The following is a 26,790-nucleotide window of genomic DNA, read 5'->3' as shown; positions in this document are numbered from 1 at the left end:
CAAAATTTTTAAGCTGGGCAAATTCAGTTAAACGACGTTTCTTTACGATGGGTGAAAGAAAAATCAATTGCATCATGTTCTAAACATATGACCTTAACAAACATACATGCAAACAACTTACGCCGTAGTAATGCGTATATATTATCAATATTGAGTAGTAAATACTATAAGGTTTGATAGGCTGTTATAGGCCTTTTAAATTACCGAAGTTCAGAACCGACACCATTGCAACCGACTTTTCTTCTCAGATGTCGTCAAGTTGTTGCGCTTTTAAAGCTTTTCGAGTGAATTTTTAAGATTAAATTTTAATCGATAGGCTCACTAGACCAATTAAGGTCTGGCCCCCGAACGAGTCATTTAAAACGACCACCTTGTTGTGCTAAGAACTGTCTTGAGTTGTCTTTGCTCTTGTTATGCTCCGGGGCTCATACAGGGTGAACCAGAATTAACTGACCCTTTTAAATTGTTAATAAATAAAAAACTAAGAACGTTATGAAGTTGAAACTTGTTTTATTTAAAAGAAGAACATTTTTATGGTAATATTGTATTCTAGTTAAAATATTGTATCCTATTACAATATTTTATTATTGTATTAGTTATTGTTCTTCTTTTAAATAAAACAAGTTTCAACTTCATAACGTTCTTAGTTTTTTATTTATTAACAAATTAAAAGGGTCAGTTAATTCTGGTTCACCTTGTATAAATAATATATATATTTTAAATCCAGCAGACAGTGTCGATGTCGAGAATAAATTCTGCATGACGGCTGGTTGGTATATAGAGAATGAATGCTGGAACGCTCTATACGTGCTTTGTCTTATTTGTCTAGATTTCATTCACATGTTGTCGGACGATTCAGGGCCATACCATTCCAGGCTTCTTTGCTGGAGGCTAATTGGTCTAAAATTCAAAGGATATGTTTTGGATTTTGTGGCTTAAAACCAATAACAAGATAGACCAGAATTGAGGCAAACTAAAATCAGATCTTGGTAAGATTATGCACCGTGTAGAGATTTTATATGATACACGAGGTGTTTTTTTCCAAGTGACCTAAATGCTTTATTTTTTCCGTGATCAGATAGCGAAAGAAACTGCCTCCCTGAATGCACTAGACTTGTCCATGAAGTTGGGCATATTTGAAATGATCTGAAACAATTCGAGGTTTCAGAAACTATTTAAAATGTAGTTACTTCAAATCGTTTTGGAGGATTAGATGTTTCAACAGAAGCTAATATAGGGAGGAGAAACAATGAGACGGATATTAATCATTGCGTCATGCTTTTTTCTCCTATCAGGACTGACTTTGGTCATGCCGAGATTAGCGGTTTTTGCTGTATACCAACCAATTTATTCTTTGGCGACCAATACAGGCCCTTTGCCACGGTCGTTGTATGTAAGGAATTTGTGGAAGAATTATATTGTTATTTATAACATTTAATGCCAGTGTTATTCCGAGCCCAATGGAGGTGAGATGTGACTTCAGCTATATGGTGTAAGTAATTCAATGTATACATGCCTTGCACATTATAGTCTCGAGGTGTGATGTAAGCTATGAGGAGACAGACCGCGAGTGCATGCAATATTCTGTTTATTGTATGAATTTTTCATAATAACATAAACAATTTGAAGTTATGGTTCGCATATTTTAACACCTCTAATAGTTTGATTATTTTTGATTTTCTTTGCGAACTTTCTGTAATAATTTTGCGTTTGGCTGTTTTATGTTCCTTACAATGAATATTATCTCTCTGTTATAATTACGAATTTTTATTGTACTTTATTCAAGCGCGTTGAGCTTACGAAGCGCGTTCGCCATTACGAACTCGCCTCAAAATTGTGAGCCGCTTCTTCCCTCATTATCTTCCTCACTCACAGTCAGCAGAGAGCTCCCCCACAGCGTCTGCTAAAGAGAGCTCCCCCAGACTGTCAGTAGAGAGCTCCCCCACAGCGTCTGCTAAAGAGAGCTCCCCCAGACTGTCAGCAGAGAGCTCCCCCACAGCGTCTGCTAAGAGAGCTCCCCCAGACTGTCAGCAGAGAGCTCCCCCACAGCGTCTGCTAAGAGAGCTCCCCCAGACTGTCAGTAGAGAGCTCCCCCAGACAGTCAGCAGAGAGCTCCCCCACAGCGTCTGCTAAAGAGAGCTCCCCCAGACCTGTCTCTTATACACATCTAGATGTGTATAAGAGACAGACTGAGGGCGGTAACGAGGAAATGATCCAATGATATGATTGATATGTCTGAGGGATCGCGAGGGAGTGATCCTGAGGGACAACTCGGCTGTGCTTCCTTCGGAGCAGATAGACTCCCTAAGCGCTCCCATAGGAGCTCTAGAATGGAGGGAAGAAAACTGCTTTATTGAAAGCTAATAGAAAGTCTCTAACGCCTGCCAGTGCGAGCGATATCGGCCAATTCACTGAACTGCTACTCTGTAGGGAGTATTTCTTTCGTCAATTTCAGGCTAATATTTTTTTTGTGATTGAGTGCAAGTTGCAATGATACTTAAGATATCGCTAGATGAATATATATTAATAGTTTTTCTAATATAATCGCTTGGCTGTGATTCGAACATGACTTACTTGCAGTTGAACACGCGGTTTGCCTTCAAATTCACAAATTTGGTCCGGAAAATTCTTAATATTAGGTAAATTTTGTATACNTGGTGGGAGGGGGGGGGAGGGGGAGTGGCAGATAGAGCCAGGGTTGAATTAACACGCGTGCATAATTGCAGATTGTGTGTCTGGCAAAGCTGGTACCAAAAAACGAATCACCAGAATTAATTTGTGACGGACGGACGGGCGGACAGACGGACGGACGGACGGACGGACGGACATGACGAGCACAATAGGGCATTTTTTTCATTAAGGAGAAAATGCGCTAAAAAACATTTATAATGATAATAACAATCAGGTTTTGTAGCAATAATGTGGTTAAATTTAATTTTTCATAATAATATTATTAATCGCAGCTGAATAAACTGGAATTTATTTATAATTTATTCTTTATTTCCCCAAAAGCAACATTTTTAAACTGTAATGGAGTCGAGTTCCTTTGGATCCCCTCGCCCCCTCGTCCCCTTGCCCTCAATAAAAGTTTCCTGAGTCTCTGGGATTTCATATATTCTCTATATATTTTCATATACTTTATATATTTATATGCGTAACACTCGCTTTTCTTTACCCGTCTGAAGCATTCTTTTTTGATAAAATACAAGATGATTTTTTAAACCATCCGTAGGTATCCCAGTTCTATGAAATTCATTATTATTGCTTGAAGCATCCAATAGTTTACAAGTTTGACCGAGTGCAGGATTTTTTCCATGAATCCAAATTTGATAAAACACGTTAATTTATCGCTATTTTCTCCAGCCTACTAATTTGATAAAACACGTTCGTTTTTCACTATCTCCACATGCCTCCTAGTTTGATAAAATAATTAATACACTATTATATCCTGAAGTTTCCTAGTTCAAAAGAACAGATTAATTTCTATTATATCCTGAAATATCCTTTGCTCCTGTACCGAACTGACCAGGTCATTTTGTCCAATAGAGACAAACTTGCTGTGTGTAGCACTGATACGACCTTTTGGGTTCAAGATAATTCACATAGGGTTAAAAGTGCCTCAATATTCGGACAAAGTCTCATTAATTTCTCTGAGCGCAGTTGAGGGGAGACGGCCGGGCAATATCCGGCACCAGCGGCGCGCTGCTCAACAGCCCTCGAACAAGTTTGTTATAATAACCCAGTGATGTGTCAGAGGGTGTGTTATTCTAATGCTATTCTTACCTGATGTCAGGGGGGTGTGTTATTCTAATGCTATTCTTACCTGATGTGCCCGGTGATGTGTCAGAGGGTGTGTTATTCTAATGCTATTCTTACCTGATGTGCCCGGTAATGTGTCAGAGGGTGTGTTATTCTAATGCTATTCTTACCTGATGTGCCCGGTGATGTGTCAGAGGGTGTGTTATTCTAATGCTATTCTTACCTGATGTGCCCGGTAATGTGTCAGAGGGTGTGTTATTCTAATGCTATTCTTACCTGATGGGGTGCGTTATATTAGGGTGTAATGTTTCAGAATGTGTGTTATTCTAGTGCTATTCTTACCTGATGGGGTGCGTTATATGGGGGTGTGATATGTCAGAGGGTGTGTTATTCTAATGCTATTCTTACCTGATTTGCCCGGTGATGTGTCAGAGGATGTGTTATTCTAATGCTATTCTTACCTGATATGCAACTAAGGCAGAAATGTGCCACCGATCACCGATCTTGTTGCGTATAAACTTACATCAATTGGGTTCCTGCTTGTGCCACGGCAATTATAGACTACATCAATAATAAATATTAAATATCTCAATGATGATAATCATATTTAGGCATTAGAGTTTTCATAAGTTCAAAAAGAGCTATGATAGACTACATCAATAATATATATTTAAAATATCGTAATGATGATAATCGCATTTAGGCTTTAAAATTTTCATGTCTTCAAAGAGAGCTTCGAATTTCTTGCTCTCGTTAGCGCGGCACTTCATCGAAGAGCTAAAGAGCCGCGATGAGGTCGTTTAAAGAGCGTTTATTAAAGCGCCCGAACTTGACAGCGCTAAAGACTTGACCTAAGTGACTTTTAGCGGCAAAAGTGACTTTTTCGTCGGTCATCCGTCACCAAAGATCGTTACATTGACGTAAAACCCTCCTTTACTTTCCATTATTTCTACCAAAAGTACTGTTTGTGTGTATAGAGAGTCAAGGGTGCTGTGAAAAACTAATGCTTTTTCTACGAGTGTCTCTTCACGTATAAAATGTTGTACAGGCAGGAATTGTTATTTGCAGCTCGTTCATGCTTTCTAATACATTTTGCATGAATTAATTGTTAAAGTTTCGTGTGAATTTTATCCAGAACTAACAATCAGAGGTTTGATTTATGATATTAGCCTGCGGAAAATATAATTTTCTCGCTCACGTGTAACTTTATTGCACAATTTTTAAAAAAATGAGATATGTTACCTATTTTTTGCATACGAATTGGTATATAGTTAAAGCTATTTATAATTTTAATTATAACGAAATATTGAATGCTCTAATTTTAGTCAAGTAGACACAGAATAGAAATATTATTCCGAAATAGAAATACTCCTGAGTTACTGAACGCCAAGAACGTGAATCAGTTTCACTTACAAATGTTGATTGCAGCACTTCTCACGAGATCTTTTAGAACGAAATGGAAAAGAGAAGTAGAAAGGATAACGTTAATCAACTGAAAATGATCACATTTTTCTTAAATTTCTTATGTGTCTTTATCGGTCGAATTTCCACGTGGCATGAACCATCCCTCTAGTCCATTATCTCATTATCCCTCGCTTCCTTATTACATTATCCCTCACCTCCTTCATCACATCTTTTACCTCAACTTCATCACATTATCTCATAATATCATTCCTCATATCATCCCTCGCACCCCTCATATCATCATCTCTCACGCCTCTCCTCTCATGTACATCATCACAACGCCCCTCATCACTCACCTCTATCGTCATCACACTCAATTGCTCGTCCCAATTTCCGCGACGCAATTGTAACTGATAAGGGCTGGTGTGGTGGTGAATATGGTTGGGGCGATGAGTTGGTAGTGTGGTGAGATTTTTGAATGGTGAAAATAACTACAATCAGCAAGAATATATATATTCAGCGAGAATATTTAAAATCAACAAGAATTTAAATAAACAGAAGATTGGCATTCATGAATATTTAAAAATTACATCGTTATCTCGAGCCAAGATTATGCGTATTGAGAATTTTAAACTCTGGCCATATAGCAACCCTCGGATTGCCCTAAAAATTAAAACCCCGACCCAGAAACTATATCGCTGAATTGAGTCATATTCAGATCTTGAACACATAATTTTGTATGGTTTGAAGAAATCACTTCAGAAACTGCTATATAACGAAGATCCTGCCAAGAGCATATTATGCTTTAACTAAATCATATTTAAATGTAGGACTAATTGTTTATATATTATATATATTAAGTTGTATAATAATATGGTAACAAACAATAATAATATTGTAATAAATATAATATATCATGTATTGTATATAATAATAAACATCTTGCACCTTATAGACTCCAGCACCGTATGAGATAGGTACCCCTACTCTACTAAATTAGCTAGATTTCCTTTAACTAAATTACTTTTAAATCAAGCACAAACAAGATATATCATCCGCACTCTATGAGTTATTATTGAACTAAATCATATTCGATTTCTGCAGCTCATAAAATATCCCCAGACAAATCTCGTTTGAATCCTGCACTAAAAAATATCGCTGAACCAAATCAGATTTAAATAAAAAAAAGATGCGACACCTCAAAAGTCGCATTTAACCGCCCTATAGAAACATGACTAAATTACGAGCAGCTACAGAGGCTAATTTCACCGCAGTGACATTCTCAGAAGAGCCGTGACAGGTTTGTTGTGTTGTGACATGTTTGTTGTGTTGTGACATGTTTGTTGTGTTGTGACATGTTTGTTGTGTTTGGTGTCTGTGCTTGACACGTGACACCTGCACCGTGACACTCAGACTGACACAAAGTGTCACAAGCTCTATATCTGGTTATGAGGAATACACCTAATATACTTCTCGAGACAGGGACATTCACTACAATATTCAATTGAGATCAGCTCACAGAATTGTGAGTGTTGTGCAAAGTGTTTTTTTCATAGACGTGAATATCTAGTCAACCACTATATTGTCAGTAAGAACCTTATTTGTTTTTATTAAATAGAATTTAGCGGAAGATAAATTATATTTTCCATAACCTTCTTCATAAAAAAGTAGTATTATCGGAAAATATTGTATACCTCCATAGTTCATCAACCACAATATTGTAGATGATAAGTCGTGACTAAAAACCTCATTTGTTTTTATCAAATTAAATTTAGCAGAAGACAAATTATATTTTCCATAGTCTTCCTCATAAAAAATTACAATTGTCGGAAAATATTGTCTGGCTCCTTGGTTCCCTCATGTCGGACTTGGTCCTTCCCTCTCACGTTGGTTTTTGCATCGCGCGGTCGTACCGAGAAGCGCGTCCGCTGCCGCGTGATGCGCCGCGGCTGGTTTCTGCGAAATCCTTGTTTATGCACAACATTATTCTTCATCCTGATCAAATATCGAGAAAGATGTTAATGCATGAATAGAGCATTTTATTCTTACTCATATACAGTACGGTGATCAAATATCGAGAAAGATGTTAATGCATGAATAGAGCATTTTATTCTTACTCATATACAGTACGGTGATCAAATGTTGTGAGAGATTCCAGTCAAGAAATGAGCACTTGACTTACCCTTACATATCATGATGATAAAATACATACGCTCCGTAAGAATAGTACTCTGAAAATCATCTTCCGCATTTTCGCATGAAAAATTCTGACTCAATTTTTATATTGTGTTATACGTAAGTGATTATTCTACTTGCAAAATTAGTGCATTAAGTAATCGCTCGCGTGACATTTCATACATTTCAATAGAAATAATGATTAAGTTGCCAAGAAATAATGATTAAGTTTCTAAGTAATGTATCTATGCACCGACGAGTCGTCTACTCTTGGTACCTTAAATTGTGCGCTGACTTGCTACTCTGCGCTTCGTTTTAGTTCCTCCTTGCAATGGAAAAAAAATTGCGTTTAACAAGTACTTTTTAAAGACCACACTTCTAAAGAGGCCGGTATCTCCGACGTTACACATGTACAATGAATATTTTATTTTATTTTTAACTATTTGAAAAATTCTAATTATTGAAATTTTTTGTTTGACTTTTTTAAATTATTATTTTTTATTCTGTCCATTGAGTCATGCATTTTCTCCGACTTAACGCAATTGTGCGAAATTTCAGATCGATTAGACAGGTAAAAGTGCGTTAAATATCTATTATAAGATTTGTAGCAGACGTACAAACAAACAAGAAGTGAAGTTAAAGAGAAGTTTGGTAATAATAACGTGTAATATATATATGGTATCAGCAAATAATTAAAGACTAAGTTATTGATGATTAATTCCCAGTCGTAAATATAGTATTGATTTTTATCGTTACGAAATGATCGTTTGAAGTTTCCTTCAGCACCACTTAGAGGATCCAAAAGAATAAGTCGTGAAACGGTCTAAATAAAGAGCTGAAGTTGAAGGCATAATTGAGTTAGGCAGTAGAGGAAGAGTTTAATGCTAAAAGCTGCGCTAATGTGATGCAATTACTGGCGCTAATTAGAGAGCTAAACAAACAGGGCTTTAAGGTCTCAGTTAAGGAAGAATTAGCGAATAGAGGCGGCGTTTTTCATCTTAGGCCAGTGTGTGTTTCGTAAATTTTATTGCTCGTTTCAATAGATTTATAAAAGTTTTTAGAGCGTCTCATTTAAGGGGCTTTAAAAGCAGGCGCCTCGCTTTAAAATCGCCTCCAAGTTAGTTGAAGAGAGACCGGTCTGGTATTATGGACATTGGAGCTAATAGCTCGCTCGTCGGTCGCTCGCCCCCATATTAACTCATCGTAAAATGAGAGGTGCCACAATGCGCTGCAGTCTTCAAATTAAGCCTTTACCTCTCAGGCCTGTGACCCTAGCCTCGACGTGCTATTGCTACGGCTTGCTTAAACATACAATACAGCTCGCTAAGTGGCCCAAATTACCGCAACTCGAACGCTAAATGAACCCATTTAAGAAATTTGCATCTATTTAACTCCGTGTTAAAAGTTCTCAATTTTCGTAAACAAATATTAAAGAAGATGTAACCAACATTTCGCACAGTATAAGTAACAGTAAGTACTGAAGTCCAGAGGACCGGGCAGTTCATAGTTACTCTTGAGAACCCTGCTGCCTATATAATGGTTCATCCTGAAGCGATGGTTCTTAAGTTACTAAAAACTTATTGCTATAGTATTGCCCGATATGAAAAGAAGAATACCTTCAGTTACTTAAACGGTCTACATACGAGTGCACGTATTCTCGTAGATGAAGGTGGACTACGTAAAACTTATTAAGAAAAAATTGTACTGCGAAATTAGGTTATCCTGGAAGAAATACTGTAAGATGTATAGAAAATTCCTTTTTAATGCTGGTTGTAAAATTTTGGATACAAGCGAATTAAGAAACAAATTTGCGCGAAAATTTTATTCTAGGTCCCATTTCAAAAATCATTTTCAATCGGATAAATGTAACTTACATTTTAACTTCATGATACCCGATACGCAATCAGAAATTTACCTCCCCTTGAAATTCAGGGATGAGAACACAAGCTCACGAAGACCATCTTCTTTTCGAGCCATTAAGATCATCCAGTGTAATGGCGTCCAATCTTGCGCAGCTTGCTGGTCCGAGCAAGAATGCAAATTGAACATCTCAATTACAAATTTAGCATTGGCTATGAGGATTGGAGGCGCGCCAATTAGTTCATTGTTAAAGCTTAAGTTAAATGTTTTGTGCCGTCATGGAGAGCTATGAGTATGCTAAAGTGCGGCTCAGCATAGCGGCGGCAACGATAGATCTCGGCGGCACTCGACTTTAACTACATTCCGCTAACTAACACTCATTAAATACAACTAATTGGACTTCAGCTCGCTGCCATCGCATGCCTATGGGCACAACTTGGTGTTCTTTGTCTGCCTTTCTTGGTCTCTTCAGTGCTATTTCTACCAGGATAATCTTCAACAGGAGGTTGGAAGTCGATGCATTTTTGATGATCTCAAACAACAATGCCTATACCGCCTCGTTAGCCGTGACGGAAGCCTCTCAAACCAACGGCTTTATTAGGACCTATCGCAATGCGTTCTTCGTATGCCCCGAATATTCATAGGCAATTCGCCGCTATCACCTCGGCCCAAAACTCTGGCCACGTAAGAGCCCTGTAAGTGCCTGATGCCAAGGACCTTAAATGGAGCATTTTATCTCTGCAATTTCTGATGAATCAAGTGGATGATTGAGCATGAATAATTAATGAATTTAGGATGAGCTTTAAATTATCTACAGAAGTTATATCCTTGAATTCTTTGACCAAATTAATTTTTATTTCAACTACACTAGCGTTATTTATCACTTATTAACGTGCCGCCCTACCACGTAGAAATACTTAAAGTGCACATTGATGTTTAAAAATTTATAAAATTTACTAAAATCCCGCGCCTACAACAAAGAAAAACATTCTCGTTCAAAGCATGAAATAGTTCCAGTTCCATATTCGTAAATAAACTAAAAATTTTTCTGCTTTAGGGACATAGAGACAGTGTGGGATTATTATATCCGTGCAATAGAACTTTAAAAAACTGAAAATTGTTATCGTAATTACTGTTTCAATGAAAAGTTCTAAATGCAAGTAATTCAGCGGGCAGTGACCCAAAATATTGCCTTGTATGAGAATTCCTCAGACCATATATACTCGCATGTATATTTTTAAGAGAGAATAAAGTAAAGAATGTCAGGCTCTTCGAATATTTTACTTCGTGTGGGAAACTATAATAAAAACTTGAACTGGAGTGATTATTTTACAAAAGATCTCGTTTTTACTTGCAAATAAAACGCGTACATCTGTTGTCAATGCCTCTCTTTCTGTCTGAATATTCAAAGCTTAAAACTGTTCGTTCGTCAATATTTGAAAGCTAGGATGCCTGGGACAATTTTCTTGGTTATATTATCGATGACAAGAAATCTCTATTACAGTGATTATCATAAGGAACAAAATATGTGGTGTAACACATACCTACCTAAACAAATAAAAGACTGATATCTCAAGAAATTCATGAAAAATCAGACAAGTGCTAAAAGTTCATATGGCCGTAAATCCGAGAGAAAAACTAGAAGAAGAGCAATTTCTGTTAGCGCTGCAGAAGGTAGCGGGGGCGATGAAGCATGCAATTAAGATGCTGTTATAGTCTCGTTCATTAGCTATGGAGCTGTGCGCTGAAGCTATCACATGATTCTATGGCATCCCGCAGCTCACAATTTTTCCTGTATTAGAACGCAGTTAACTGCTCGCGATGTCAAATGTCCGGTCTGTGCTTCTTGACGAAAACTTATGGATGAGTCGGAGGACGCGTTTTATATTAGTATTCTGATCGTGGCCGAGCGGTTCTTTTGAAGAGACGTTGTGGCGATTATGACCTGAATACGGCAGTCGGGGGAGCCCTGTAGCTCAGCTGCGCATCCTCACAAAGCTTGTTTTTATTCATTTAAATGAGAGCAAAATGGCACTCAAATGTCGATATACAAACAATTAAAATATCGCCGTGCTTCACGGCACGTAATTAAGTTAGAATTGCTTTCGGCATACGGCATCCGTTAGCCGTACAGTTTCGCTTGGGAAACTTGAATATTTCTTGAAATATTTGAAGAAAAATTTATATCTAAATGACGAACACTGCCATTCTCGTCACTTATATATTTTTATTGCGCTGACACAGTTTACTAATGCTGATTCTAGGGATGCCGCTTCTCGTCGATAAGAACCAATTTGATGCTCGTGTTACATTTTCGTATCAATAACTAACGTAGCAGTTGCAATTACCGAGCTGTTAAAGAGCGCGTTGTGTGGAATTACTGATGTCGAGCACACAACTTAGGTGTTCTAATTTTGAACGTTACTCATTCATTGGAATGTTTCTTTTCATTTGTACACGGCAATGAAAATGCGCCGTTAAATGAGGTCTGTTGATTTTTGTGTAAAATATGTTTCTTTCATCAACTCAGACTTAATCAACATTAAAAGAGTCACCGACTTGATGATTATGATTATATGAGAATCTGAAAAACTTCACCACACACAAACGTACCATTTAGAGAAAAACTTGAAACTGAAATTGTTGGAATTTGATATTTGCGAATAAAATCATTTATCAAATTAATACATGAGCATTAAAACACCAAGAGAACGAGAATGCTTCTGAAACACGTTAAGAAAATTGTTCCAAGCTCGTTTTCGTGAATGCGAAGTAAGGACAATTGTTAATTAATTAAAAGAACGCCCTACAGGAGGTATGATGAGGGCACTCAATGTGAACAGCAATTAGAGGCGTCCACACAACCGTGACCTCGTCTAGCTGCCTGCGTAATGAAACTGCCTCGTCAGACCTACGCCCTGAACACCTGGTGGCGTGGAGTGGTGGTTGTGGTGTGGTACTGCATGGTGTGTGGTGGTACTGGTGCATGGTGTGTGGTGGTACTGGTGCTTGCGTGGGTGTAATGTAGTAGAATGTAGTTGCGCAGAATGTAGTTGTGCGTGGGTGTAAAGTGGTGCGTGTTGTGTTCCTGTAGGTGTAATGCTGTGTTATTGGTGTGATGGGTGGTGTGCTTCATGCAGGGCGTTATTGAATGTTAGTGAAACAGTTGGTGCAGCTGGTGTTCATAGGAAGATACTGATGGTGGGGTACTGGAGCTTAGGATTTGGTTCACTGTCTGTTGCTAGTGTTCCTAGAATTTACCGGGTGTATGGAAGGTGTCCTTAGAGGCGTTGTTTCTGGTTACTGGTGTTCGCGTGTTCGGGTGTTTTTCTGGGTGTTACTGGTGAGGTGTGAACACTGGAAGTGTTATCGTCGGGGTTTGTTGTAGTCTTACTGGTAGCGTTGGTCTTTTCGCTATTTCTCCGCGTCAGCGTGACCGGGGACTATATAGGAAGTCCCAAACTCATCCTAAGGCAATAAGGTTTAGTTAACAGAATTGAGCTCATAATCAGAGGATTCACTGGCTCGAGCAACTCCGTAGAACTATATGAATAGGACATCGAATATGTCGTCGAAATAAGGGCGTTTATAATTGACCATAATAAGTGAGCAGCCAATAATTGTGTTGCTGTTTGTTTGACGTCTGCTGTTGAACTGCGGTGCCAAACTAATATTGTCAATATTAAAACGTCATTTTAATTATAATACCTACATGATTTGTTACTGTGATAATTTCCCATTCTTTTGCGTCAGAATCAATCAATTGCTGAACATTACTGAGGAAAGTTTGTATCAGAAATTTTTTCGATATCATGAAGCCTGAACAAAACGAGCCAATATTTTTGACGCTATTTTCCTAGATCAAACGCCGTTTTAAATTGCCTGTTATTGAACCGTAATATGCCTGTATTCTTCGCCAATTCACCGAGATCACGAAGCGTGACACTGGATAATCTTCGCTAACAATTACAAGCGGTTTATAGGTGGCCGTTGAGTGGCCAATGTTGAATCGGCGGTAGTTTGGAAGCTAAAGGACCACCCTTGCCTGTACTCGGTGTCAGGGAGGGGGGTTGATGGTGAACCTATGAGGGGGCCAATCTTGTTCCCCACTCTAGGGGAGAAATTATTACCCCACTTATATTATTATTACCCTGTTCCAGTGATCGCTTTCAATTATCAGCGTCAGCTCGCCCTTAGTTACCTGGGCTTTTATTTCGAGTATAATTGATTTTACTAACGGCCGAGTTTAAGGATCCATGCCGTTGTTTTTAATCATATTCATTGCTTAAAAGAATATTGAACCTCTTCTTCAAATTGGAGAGACGGAAAAACAATTTGGAAATGAAGATTTCTTGCATCATCTCTCCAAGCCATATTGTTCAACACTTCTCCACGCCATACCTCACACTACTTCTCCACGTCTTACTCCACACTACTTCTCCACGTCTTACTCCACACCACTTCTCCACGTCTTACTCCACACCACTTCTCCACGTCTTACTCCGCACCACTTCTCCACTCTCCACGTCTTACTCCACACCACTTCTCCACTCTCCACGTCTTACTCCACACTTCTCCACGTCTTACTCTACACCACTTCTCCATGTCTCACTCCACACCACTTCTCCACGTCTCACTCCACACCACTTCTCCACACCATATTACCACCACTCCACTTCACACTCCACTGCTCAGCACACTCCCCACGCCAGGGTAGCAGTTTTCAATTAAGGGCATCAGTATACAGCAGCTGCGTTTACAGCGTAAACTCAGAGCGCAAAATTGCGTAAAAACATAAGGCGTGACGCCAGGTGTAGACGTGTAGGATGGATGGTCTGGAACTCATCGATGAGTTTAATGTTGAGGTGAACGCTTGTGTCGCGGCTGAGTGATTTACGGTCCGTCTTGGTGGCCGCTATTAAGAAATAATATTTATAGAGATTAATGAATAATGTTAAAAGGAGGAACGGAAATAAATTATGAATAATTTAATAATTAAGTTTCATGGCCGCATTTTGAGAGGGTTTTAGAGTGTTTTAAGATGAGTGTTTGACTCAGCTAAAGTGATGAGACTAAAGATGAGTGTTTTATATTTATAACAATATGTAGTATAAAGCAAAATCGTTGAAATTCATTAACGAAATTTCTGCGAGTTCAAGTACATATATATTGCATGGCTCGCACACGAATTCGTATGCATTTTACGAACTTATATGAGCCGAGTCACGCATAATATTAAGCAAGGTTTCAAGTTAAGTTCTGGTGTAATTACAATCATGAACTTTGCCTTGCCTAACTACTGGTGAACAATTACCGATAACGTGCAATGTTCTACTTGAAGTGCGTGCGGTCACGGCTAAGTGCCGCGGTGCGTGCGTTTGTGATACGGTCAGATATACTTCGCAAATTTTACTTCATTTTAGATGGCAATTTTTTATGACAGACCGATGGATCGCCGACTGTGATCCGAATTTATTATATTGTAGAAATAATGTCGCTCTGTGGATTGATTTTGACTAGATACGTGACCTGTGCCATGTAGCTATTAATGTATGCTGATAATAATAATTTTCTTAACAATTAACATTATGGTAATATATATTCAAAACTGAATCATTATTTGTTAAAGAAACGCCCTTCAACTTTTGCATCATGAAGAAAAATTTAGAACTAGATTATAACAGATCATTCCTCATTGCATCTTCCTTGTAGCTGGGGACCATTCTTTGGTCGTGATTTTAGGGAAACATAATCTGTAGGAAAATATAGGATTATCAAAAATTCCGCTAGCTCCCGTTATTGGTTATTGTCTTTTAAAGCCATCTGACAGCAGCCAGCCTGACATCAGCATATACCAGACTTTTATACTTTTATTATAATATTTATTATATATTACATAATATTTTTATAATATTTAAAATAATATTTTTATTATATTTATACTATTATACTTGTAGGCAGTCTTGTTCTTTGGGACAGCGAGCTCTGGCATGTGCATCATATTAACATGCAGTCCAGTACTTTGGAACAGCCAGACCAGACTTCTGAACAATACAACCATGCAAATATGTCGCCCGTACCATGAGACAACCAAACCTAACTCACGTTTACTCGTTTACGCTCCGCTGCAAGTTTGTCGTACCGAATAACTCTTGTAAGTTTGACCGTTATGCTGCCGTATCATTCAATGGGATCTGAAAAACAAGTTAATGCTAGTAAGAACTTGTGTTACTGAATAAAAGATGTTGCGAATGTTACCAGCACTAGTTAAACATAATTATAAGAATAATTCACTGAATGATTGAATTTCCTAAGAAAAATAACAGCAATTATTACTTGCTGTTAGCTAATGAAATAAAAAAATGCAGATGTGTTTCTGTAGGGTTGAGTATAACATATGCGCATGAGCGAGACTGCATGCCCTGTACTGCATGCGAGGCTGGACAGCAATGCCAGGTTTTTAATGCCAGGAGAGGCCTTATCATTGGGCTCTGATGCTATTTTTGCGTTCAGGAGAAGAGCTGTCAAGTCAGAGGTGCGAAAAAATTTAGTCTGTGAGAGGCGTTGTAATTGAAATTTTGTACAATTAAAAACTAAATTTTGAAAAAATAGGAAACGAGAGTAGTATAATGATTGGACAGAAAAATTAAATAAAAATTATTCCGATCCAAAAACTCAAAATTGGATCAAATTTTATAGCACATGTTTTAATTTTAGAAATTGTAGCGACTCGCGAATTATCAGAATGACGGGATGACTTGCAGTAATTCCGTACAGCAAGACTCGTCACTGCGGTGCAGTTGGTGTACCTACACTCGTATTAGCTACACTCGTATTAGCTACACTCGTATTAGCTACACTCGTATTGGCTACACTGGTATTAGCTACACTCGTATTAGCTATACTCGTATTGGCTACACTCTTATTAGCTACACTCGTATTTGCTACACTCGTATTAGCTACACTCGTATTAGCTACACTCGTATTAGCTACACTCGTATTAGCTACACTCGTATTAGCTACACTCGTATTAGCTACACCCGTATTAGCGTGTCAAGAGCTCGCTGGCGTCCAGTGAAGTGATGTGGCCAGTACACGCGATCTCTCATATCAAATCTCTGTCATGGTGACAGTTGCAGAAAATCACAACAGATTTTTAATAGTGTTATAGTAGTGAAACATGCCATTTACAGGAAAAGTTCAACCGATAATTTGTTTCTCCGCACCATGCATCTGTTGTAGGTCTTTTGTTAATGACGTAGGGGTTGGAATTAATGAGTTGAGAGCTTCGTATAGTTTATTCAACCGACCGAAGATGCACAATCCCAGGCAGGCATAGACAGACGTAACATAGATTGCGTCATACAATTGAAAGATGAGGAGTGCAGTTTCACTGGTTTTACATGAATATATAACTGCAGTTATATAAATTATTACGTTTCTACAAATGTCTACTTATGCTGTCTATTGACTGTAATGATATTGTACGTTTTAAATTCAATAAACATTCATTAAAGACGTTTATTTTACAGGTATTACTATTAACTAAGAACTGAGCCTGAAAAGGGTTGATTTCCACGAATGTTGCTTCTGTACCTGCTTAAGTTCAAATTTTCGGTATAATGCATGTGGTACAGCTACCACTGTTGTAAAGGCGTAATTTATTTTATTTTCTCTGAATATGCAACTTCTATGCATTGTACATGATCGTTGAGCTCTCTGAGAGCTGAGCAGGATCTGACGGTGTGTAGGCACTGGCGTGATGAATGGCCGTGTCTATCGTATACTTAGGGCCTTATTTATCACTAACTTTGTCATTTTAATCGAGCAAAACTAATTGTTAGCCCGCAAGAAAAAAGGCGCATTTAATTGGGGGAAGTTGTTGTAGAACATGCAACAAATTCATCACAAAGGATCACGTACAGGAAGACCATTTGTTTGCCTTGTAGCTACGTATAGTCTGGCACCAGCGTTGCTTCGCCCCATACAAAGCCTGCCATGTCTTGTAGCTTTTTTTCTAGCGAGTATGTAACTAAGAAAGCTCACGTCGAGGGAGTGAGGCTTAATTCTAAAATTCTCTGCAACATATTTGAGAGAAATTTTCTTAGTGTGCAATAACTGCTGTAGTGGGATTAAAATTAATTTATCATTGTTTTACATAAATAAGTTACAAGGAAAAGCATTTATGGGCATGCGCTAATTATTGTTGCAAAAACATGCAAGAAAACCCTGTAATTGATGTGTGAAGAGCAAGAAAAGTAATTAAGAAAGAAGAAGTGCTTAAACCTTTAAATTTATCACAGCAGTAAATAATTTTTAGAGACATTTTGTCTGATTAATCTTAAAGCTTAGGAAGATTTAGATTAGATATGTTGTCCAATACAAGGCATGTCGTGCAGTTAACCGCATTGTGCACCCGGTGTTTGGCCTCTTTCCGGCCTCTCAAGTTTCTTTGTGGTATAACATGGAGATGATTTGGCGTTTCCATATCGTACCAGGCCCACGGCTTAGAGTTTTTGCCGCAAAACAAAGTTGTTGTAAGTACCGAAACACATTGCAATGTCACGGCTGGCTTTGTCTTGAGTGTCTTTGTGTTTAACAATGCAACCTATATGTGAGACCACTTGACTGTACGTAAAAGACTTCTGTGATACTAACTTAAATTTTAAAGTATTAATAATATATAATATAACTAACAAACTTACCGTCATAAAATTTTCTTATAGAGCGCAAAATTTAAACTGGCTTCATTGAATTATTTCAGGAAGTCGTCTAATATGTAGCAGATAGTAGCTATAAAATTTCACCGGTTGTCTTGACTTGGCCCATTGGTAAAAATTGACTCAAAACCCAATTCTTGCCAAATTTAATTCGATTTTAGATTGAGACGCTTCTCGCGTCTCAATCGCAGGCGCCGCGGCCTGGATTTTTGACTGCCAAGTACATCACAACTGTCTGTTATTCCTCCCAACTATACTTATCATTTGGACAACCGCATACGTATTGGACAAGCACACTAGTACAGATAATACATAACTAAACAACTTGACGTATTACCATTAGGACTTGAAATTTTCAACTAAGAGCGATCTGATATTAATTATTATACATATTTAAAGCTAATACGCAAGTAACGAAGCACCAATCGGGTATTTTCAACATCACTAACATGAATTGTCGCAAACTGAACCTCACTCTCGGTGCGTGCAGCAAATTAGAGAGTGCGTGACAGGCTTTTACAGAGCAGTCGTATTGCCTACGAGCCTTTCTGATCGATCGCCTTTGGAATTGGTGACTTTCACCGGCTAAAAAGCCTTGCTATAAATCGTCTATTACCGGCAGTGGCGACACCGTCTAATTAGCACGACACGGTGACGAGGGTAACACCGGTAATGATTGTACTGCATAAAACACACCTCTTGATGAGCAGCTTTTGTTGCGTACTCCATATTACTGGATTGTGTTGACAGTGATACTCATAGCTTCATGGGATATGAAGCAATTTATATTTCTGGATTGAGTTGGCAGTGATAATCATAGCTTCAAAGGATATATGAAGCCATTTTCAGGCGAGGGCGGAAAAAATCTCGGGACCTATGTTGGTTTCCAGAGATTTGAAGGCAGTGAGCGATGTCCGAAACTTCACTGTTGATGGATATCACGGAAGCTGAAGTAAGTTTGACATTTAAAAATATTACTTAAAAATGTATTCTGATCAGCGAATGCGAAACTCTAATAATTATTGTTAAGAAAGGTGTAACATGGATTTGATGGTTCATAAGTTCCACAAATTGAGTTCCATACGAACACAATTGAAATCTGACAAACGATGTGAAATGGTGAAACTGAGACAAATTTAACCAGAAATTGACACGACCTTATCTATGACATAATTGCCATATATAATAGAAATTGACACTACCCATTATAATCGACCTTATAAAAAATATCTATGAAAAAAATTTTTTTTTTTGCATCAGATACCCAAAATCGGATTTAGTGAGAAAAACCAACGTAAACAATGTCTGAGAGCAGCCACATATTTAGAAAGCGAGCGCTGAAATTACCGGACATCGTCGGTGCGTCTCGGCGACGCTGGTCGGCGCGGTGCTAATGACACGCCGCTTCTCCTGAGAATTGCACCTCGACCGGCAGAGGGCGGGTCGAGATCTCTTAGTTTGTTCTCAGACCGTTCATTAGTTGACGCTTTTGTGTCACTACACAACTTCAAGACGACTCTTTGGTGTCGGCTGTGACAACTCTCTCTCTCGCTCTCACTTCACTTCTCTCTCTTTCTTCCTCGAACTATTCCTAGAAGTATTGGTGAATTATGGGCGTATGAGCGAAGGTGTATAGCCGTCTGTCTTTCTAACGCCAATTGAGTTCTGATGAGTATGCCTGTTAAATACTACAATCAACGTTTTAGCGACTCGCTTTTCACATTGGCCTTTTGAAACAAGGGGTAGTTAGCCCTCTCGGCTGTGGGAAACACTTTCCATTCGAATGAAAGTCGCGTATAGTGGTTAATTTGTACTGTAACTTTACGCATGTTACAATTATGTGTGATTATCTTATTTTCCAATTTGCAATTTCTTTTGTACCAATATCTTTGTGTAACACGTCTTGTTGAGCCTGCATTTAAGTTTGTTCACCTATGTATACAAATTATGCTCAGACGATCATCAATCAGCCTTTGCAAAGAATATTTTGAAATTTTTTTCACAGCAAAACACGGAACTTTAGATGAAATAGTACAAAAATGTGTTCGAATAAATGACTTAACGCTGATTTTAAGGTGTAATCCTGATACCTTTATTTGTATTAGCCTAAGAAGAACCATCTGCTCATGTGGCTAACGTCCTGTGCCAAAGGCATTTTCAAATGAGCCATTAATTCTCTAATGTTTGGAAAACGAAATTTTCTCAACGAAAGTTTACAAAATAAATGAGTCTGAGTTAGTTTCTCGCGATTCATGGAGGAGGACAAACTTAATTAAGCATTGTGCTCGAGGGAATAAGGGTGTATGCATGTGTGTGATTGAGTGAGCGTGTTTGTATGAGTGTATGTATGCATGGGTGAGTATATGAGACATCGGCTATAAGGCATTTCAAATTCGCAAGTATATTTACTCCGGTTTGCAGTTAATTATAATACACCTTTCAATTCTTCGTCAAGAGATTTTACAGTTATAATCATTTTAGTTGTTAGTCATCATTAAGTTGGTAAACTTCATCAGAATGATGTAGAAAATTGCCCCCACAAAGTCCGTGATACTCGGTCGTGCACATGTCAAGACTTACCTCATAATGAGAGATCGCCTTCCTACGTACAGAACCCATGACTTGTTTGTACATGAGATACACACAATTTTGTCCGACGCAAATGAGCAGGGTTCTCATCAACATGTCCATCTGTATTGCAGGGGTCCTCGATTGGTATGTCATTCGTCAGTATACCCGCGTTATGAAGCGTTGTGAGCCCAGTAATTACACTCAGATACAGGAGCTTACGTCGACAGCATGTTGTCGAACCCATGTAAAATTTTAGGCTATATTAAAGTGATAGTCGCAAATAATAGAGAAAAGACGCAAATGGACAAGTTATTTGCATCCAAAAAGCAATTTTAGTCAAACATCTCATTACTCTTACATAATTTGCAGGTCTATATATACAACTCCGATTGCCCTCGAGGAGTTTACAGTACATGGTCATAATTCGATTGACCGCCAAACGTTATTTTTGTAAACACTGTGATTCATCAGAAGAACCTCATATTTATTTGATAATAATTATTAGCGGAAACTGAAACACATTTATAATTTGACATATTTTATTTCGTAACTTTTGTAATTATTTCTGCCTATTGTAAACAGAAAAAATAGATAAGAATTAAACTTATATTTTGTAGGCAAGTAGAGTCACACGTAGATTCTAAACTATTCTTTGGTTTGATCGTTGAACATCTCGAGCCTCAAGAGTTGATTTGCAAAACTTAACACAATATCAAAAGCATTTGCGGGTTCGCTGAAAGAATCGTTAGCGAAGTTATACAAACATTTACTCAATTTTCTCTTGTTAAATTACAAATGAGAAATAGGGAGATATCATATAGTTTAAAGAAATTCATATCATTGTGGGATCATTAGAGAAGTATAGGAATGCCAAAATCTAGAAAAAATTTATGTATCTAGAAATTTCTTCGACAATAAAATCTGGAAATATATTATGAATTCACTGCATTACAACGGGAAATACAATTTTCTGTTCATGTTAGAAACCCATAGACAAATTTAAGAACCCATCCTCTCAGATCAGCGCTAACCTCAACTTACAGCACATATATGACCTGTTCTGGATCCACATGTAAATTTTATAAATATGTCCCGAGTTATCAGTGTCGTATTAGTGAGGCTTGAAACTCTATAAAAGTAAAGCCAAAATATTCCAAGGCTTCTAAATGATAACAACAAATGCCCTGAGATTTTATATCACTCACGCTAATGATATGTGAGGCTCCCAGCATACACCGCTGTACTGATAAAACTGTGTGGTAATAAGTTGACCACGCAGTGCCGTTGAAAATTTACGGCTTGCAGCGAGTGATATGATGACAAGCTAACTCAACTTAAGTCAACATTACGCATAGCATGGATGTGCCAAGCGTTTGCAGCTTATATGCTCTAATATTCGTGATTTCAATTCAACATTTTATAACACTAACTAAACAAAAATTGTATAATGATATGCTCATGGCTATCCATTGCATTATTTCGAGACAATCAACAGTTAACTTTATACATACATTCATCTGGTTTTATTTATGTACAGTACTTATTGCTTTAGAAAGTACTACGCTCCACCTGTACACGGTTGCATGGTTGAGGGTATGGAGGTTGGGGGTAGACTGTTGAGGAATAGAGGAGGCCTTACGTGTGAGGCCATTGAGGTTACAGGCATCATGGGGGACATGAGGAAAGGGGCCATGAGGGAGGCCGGAGGGAGCAATGAGTTGTGGGAGATCAGAGGACGCGACGTGAATCTAAGTCGCTCGATCTCAGCCTCCTTGAGTCTCTTGTCTTTGGCACGGCGGTTCTGGAACCAAATTTTGACCTGAGTTTCGGTGAGGTTAAGTGAAGCGCTGAACTCGGCGCGCTCAGCGATGCTCAGGTATTGCTTCTCACGGAACTTCTTCTCGAGGGCGAGCAGCTGTTGCGTCGTGAACGGCGTCCGCGGCTTGCGGTTTGGCTTGTGCTTGCGAAGAGTCACTTTGACGGGGCCAAGAAATCGAGGGCCTTCCGAAGATTCTGCTCAAGAGGAACATTAAATAATTAGAATTTTTTTAATAGGTTATTATCCTATCGATAAATTATCAAATTTCAAACTTTGCGAATTGTAACAGGATAATTGCCAAGAAGAGATTAATCAAGCAGAATCAAGAAGATTCTGCTCAAGAGGAACATGAAATAATTAAAATTTTTATCATAGGTTATTATCCTATCGAAAAATTTTCAAATTTAAATCTTTACGAACTTTTAACGGGATAATGACCAAGAAGAAAATAATTAGAAATTTTTTAAAATCAACTAAACTTTTTAAACAAGATAGCTTAAAATGAACAGATGATTTTGAATATTAAATTTTAAATTATTTCTGGACTGAAAAATACAAGACTCTGAGGCCAGCTCTCACATTAGGTAACCAACCACTTCTTCCATCGCAAATATGAATCGGGAAAAAACTCAGTAGTGATTTACCAAAGAGTTCCGTACAATTAAATTAAAAATGAAAAACTCTAAATACTGATGTTTATTTCCATGAAGAAATAGATTTCGCTCAGTTTTAACATTGAATGAAGATTGATGACTGAATATATGATCAAGATTTCAACGCATTCCATATATACATTTGTGAAAATTCTCGCACAAAAATTATGTGAATAACTAAAATTGAAAAAAAGTATAAGAGAAATCGATGAATGAATTTAATGCAAGTCTCTATCGTTTCTATTTTTCGATAACTTTATATGAGAGTTGGCGTAGAAATGAATTTTTACCTGATGATAAAGTTAATTAAGAACTCATTGTTATCTATACTGAAGCATTTTTAGTTGCAAATATGCATGAATATTTAAATCACTAAAATTCTTCACTTTAATTACGCACTTGCGGCCGTTGAGTATTATTATTTTTAAAATTCTTTATTTTCGTCTGAATATTCAACTGTCAGCAATCGAATTAATCAGATAGACGTGACAAAAAAATTGTTAGAAATTGTTAATCAATTGGTAATCAACTTTCCCGTTAATTTCACCCCACATCAACGATTATTGATGATCGCCGTCGATATATTTCCATCATGAAGAATAATACAGCCACGTTCTCAACTCATAAAGCTATAAAAACTATGATTATAATGATAGATAACCACAATTACTGCGTTGAACCTGAATATGTATGCGGTTAAATTTTCAATAAAAATTATAAAATATGTTGCAATTATTTGACTACTTTAACGATCAATATTTATTTTTAATTATCTATTCCGGGAAGTTAACGTCAATGCAATTTAAATTCCATCTTTGGAGTTTTAAATGTTTATAATTATATTCGCGTTAATACTTTGAGAACTCAAAATTCTTCTAACTTTGATAATGTTATAATTCAAAATAATATAAAATATAGTAACAATAATAATAAATAATGTTTTGTGAGGTTGTGCACGAAAAAAAGTGTTTATGTTTGTGGGAAAATAACAACAAAAGTAGGATTTTATTAATATTATTATTTGCTAGAGTAAACAAATTGCCTGAACATATCGAGAAAAGTGCTTCAATTTATCTATATATTTTAGATAAAGAATGATGAAAACGTGGTGAGGTATCACAATTCATTAGTTTAAGTGCTATTTTTTTAATTTTTCTTCAAGTGATGTTAAGTTGAAAACATGTACATACGTTTTTTCACTTGTTTTTATTCGAGATAGCAAAAATTTAAAATTTTCTCCAAATTTCTATGATTTAATATTCATATAAATCTTCACACAGCTCATTTGTTAAAAACGGGGGTCGTTTCCTTAATTGGATGTTACAAGAATTCTTTATATACTCTACACTTACATGATTGTTAATGCACGAGTACGTGGACTATTGCAATATTTTTTGGATTGTGTTACTATTTTAAAACTTCCGACAATAAAATGACAGGGATTTTTTAAAACATGATATAATAATTTTTGAACAAATAACTTAAATTTTGCACAGAGACGTCTAGACAAATTGATGAGCGTAGAAAGAATACATTTTTGCATAAGCTGGCATGTTATAATGTTCAAGTTTATTTAGCAATTAAATTTTAGCAGTAGCTATTAGTCACATGCAGGCAGTGCCAATGAAAAATCATAAGAAGGACGTTTTTGACTAGAGTTGATTTATCGGTACGCGGTCCGTGGGTCTTGATACGATGCCTGTTCAATAGCTTAACTTATTTAAATTCAACTTTTTGTCTAAAACAGGCTTTTGAGCTAATTATCTGACTAGGTTAATAATATAATGATTTACTGACTATTATCATTATAAAGATTTACTGACTAGCCAGTAAATCCGTACATTTATTGGAATTTTGAGCATATCAACATGAGCTATCAACCAAAAACATTTTATCGCTCTCAACGAAATTCGAGCATTAGAAAACCAACGTGTAAAAGCATGCACAGAATAAAAACAATATATCAATTAATGGGCCCTAAGAACTTACTGTCGAAGTGCCTGAAAGCGAGGTGATGCTGCAAGAAGTTGAACGGTGATGGAGGCCAAGACCCAGGCAGAGGATGATGAGCTCCGGGAGGACCTGGGGCATAAGTCGGGTGCCCCTGAAGGATATGGCTTGGATAACATGGAATGGGGTCTGGGATAAGCCTCATCTCTTCGTCACTTTCATGACTCACGTTAATATCTTCTGATTCATCCTCGTCTTCTCTGTCTTCGTCGCTCCTGCAGCCTCCTTCTGATACCCTTGATGATGTCGTCGAGAGGTCCTCAGGAGACTGTTGGGTTAGAGCCACTAAGTGGAGAGGTTCACTTTTTATTGGGCTAATGCGATGTTGAGGCTGTGATAGTTGTTGGCTATGGGGTGGTTCGTAACTAGAGTGCACTTGTTGAGGAAGATGTGTCAACGAGCGATGATTATTGAGAAGAAGATGGGATTGTTCGACCGACTCTGCAGATGAACACCTTGAAGGTGATCCATATTTTTCATAGTAATCAGCATCGTGTGAGGATAGACCTCGATCTGGCGTAGAAGATTTTATTGAATTTGTTACATTTTCAGGGGAAGAGTGAGCATGTGAAGTAGAGCTGGAGTTTCGTAAAGGGGAGATATGGGAGCCACAAGAAGGGGAATGTTCTGGGGAGGTCAAAACTTCTATCCGCCGGACAGGGGAAGAAAGAAGTCCTCTTGAGGTTGACGGGGGACTTGAGGAATCAGGTCTGGGAGGTGAAGGGGAACTGCTAGGCTTAGAATTCGAGGCTCCTAAAATGGAGTCTACTGAAAAGCTACTGAAACTTTTTCTTGTCACTGTACTGAAGGCAGAACTGTGCCTTGGCCTCTCGGTTATCAGGTCAGCCGACATTTTCCTAGACGAAATTATCGACCAACAACCAACGTTTACAATGAAAAATATTCTTATAGTAAGAACCTTCAAAACAGAATGAATCACTTCACTCGTTGCAAAAGAGGTCACTGTCTCTCATGTACGTTTGGATATGAGTGATGCAGGGCTGGAACAATGAGTTCCCGGACTTCTGAGCTACTTGCCTCACCAAGGTCGCGCTCACAACTGACTTTGGTCTCCTCACGACCCGACCACCACAGCTGTCTTGTATGCCGCTGCCCGGTGCGTTCCTCCGCCTACCGTTCATCCGCCGGGCCGATGTGGCGACGATCCCATGTTGTCTTTGGGAGGCGGAGCTCCTAAACTCCGGAGCCCAACATCGCATCTTCGGAAGGCGGACCAGGAGGCAGCGTTCCTCCCCGTCTGCGTTAAGCCCTTTGTTGGACCTCCTACAGGCGAGGGAATTAAAGACAAACTTGGGCTCCACAGATTTTGGCGAAAGGCGTGCCTTGTGAAGCGATCACCAGCCAATGGTGAAGAAGATTAGGCAGCACTCGGCACGGGCCATTAGCTTTATGGAAAGATTTACAGTTTGGGTGCTTGTCGTTGTCACACGCTCGCCCCAAAAGCCTTCAAATAACTGCCCGTAAACTTTTCGAACTGGTGAGCCCGGCAGCCACTTAAGTCTCTCACAGCATTGAACATCGCCGCTCTCGCTCTCCTCCTAATTAAATAAACACAAATGTCAACATGGCCCCTTCCATTTGCATATGAATTTAGCCAATAACAATAGACATGATTGCGCAGAAATGAGCAGCCCATATGGAACTGCCAATTGAGCCTTAATAGCCTCACGCACGACGCTTTGTACGAGAAACCTCCTCATATTATTGAGGTCTTAATTACGCTCCAGTTATTGCATAGTGTACTATTGCAACACTCGCTCGCAGGGAGCGTCGTAATTGCCCTCTCCATATATCGGAC

General features: G+C 38.1%; 1 protein-coding gene across 1 annotated transcript; it reads right to left on the bottom strand.

The window, feature by feature from the left end:
• Window positions 1-21,067: 21,067 nt before the first annotated feature.
• LOC108677410 (muscle segmentation homeobox) lies at window positions 21,068-26,091 on the bottom strand. Its single transcript, XM_018165629.2, has 2 exons — window positions 24,951-26,091; window positions 21,068-22,502 (listed from the first exon to the last, which is right to left on the bottom strand). The coding sequence occupies exons 1-2, from the start codon at window positions 25,822-25,824 to the stop codon at window positions 22,048-22,050; spliced, it is 1,329 nt and encodes a 442-aa protein (XP_018021118.1). The 5' UTR covers window positions 25,825-26,091; the 3' UTR covers window positions 21,068-22,047.
• Between the last annotated feature and the right edge of the window lie 699 nt (window positions 26,092-26,790).

This window comes from Hyalella azteca, unplaced genomic scaffold (assembly GCF_000764305.2).
Source record: "Hyalella azteca isolate HAZT.00-mixed unplaced genomic scaffold, Hazt_2.0.2 contig9815, whole genome shotgun sequence".
Taxonomy (NCBI): domain Eukaryota; kingdom Metazoa; phylum Arthropoda; class Malacostraca; order Amphipoda; family Hyalellidae; genus Hyalella; species Hyalella azteca.
This window is presented reverse-complemented; position numbering and strand designations above follow the sequence as displayed.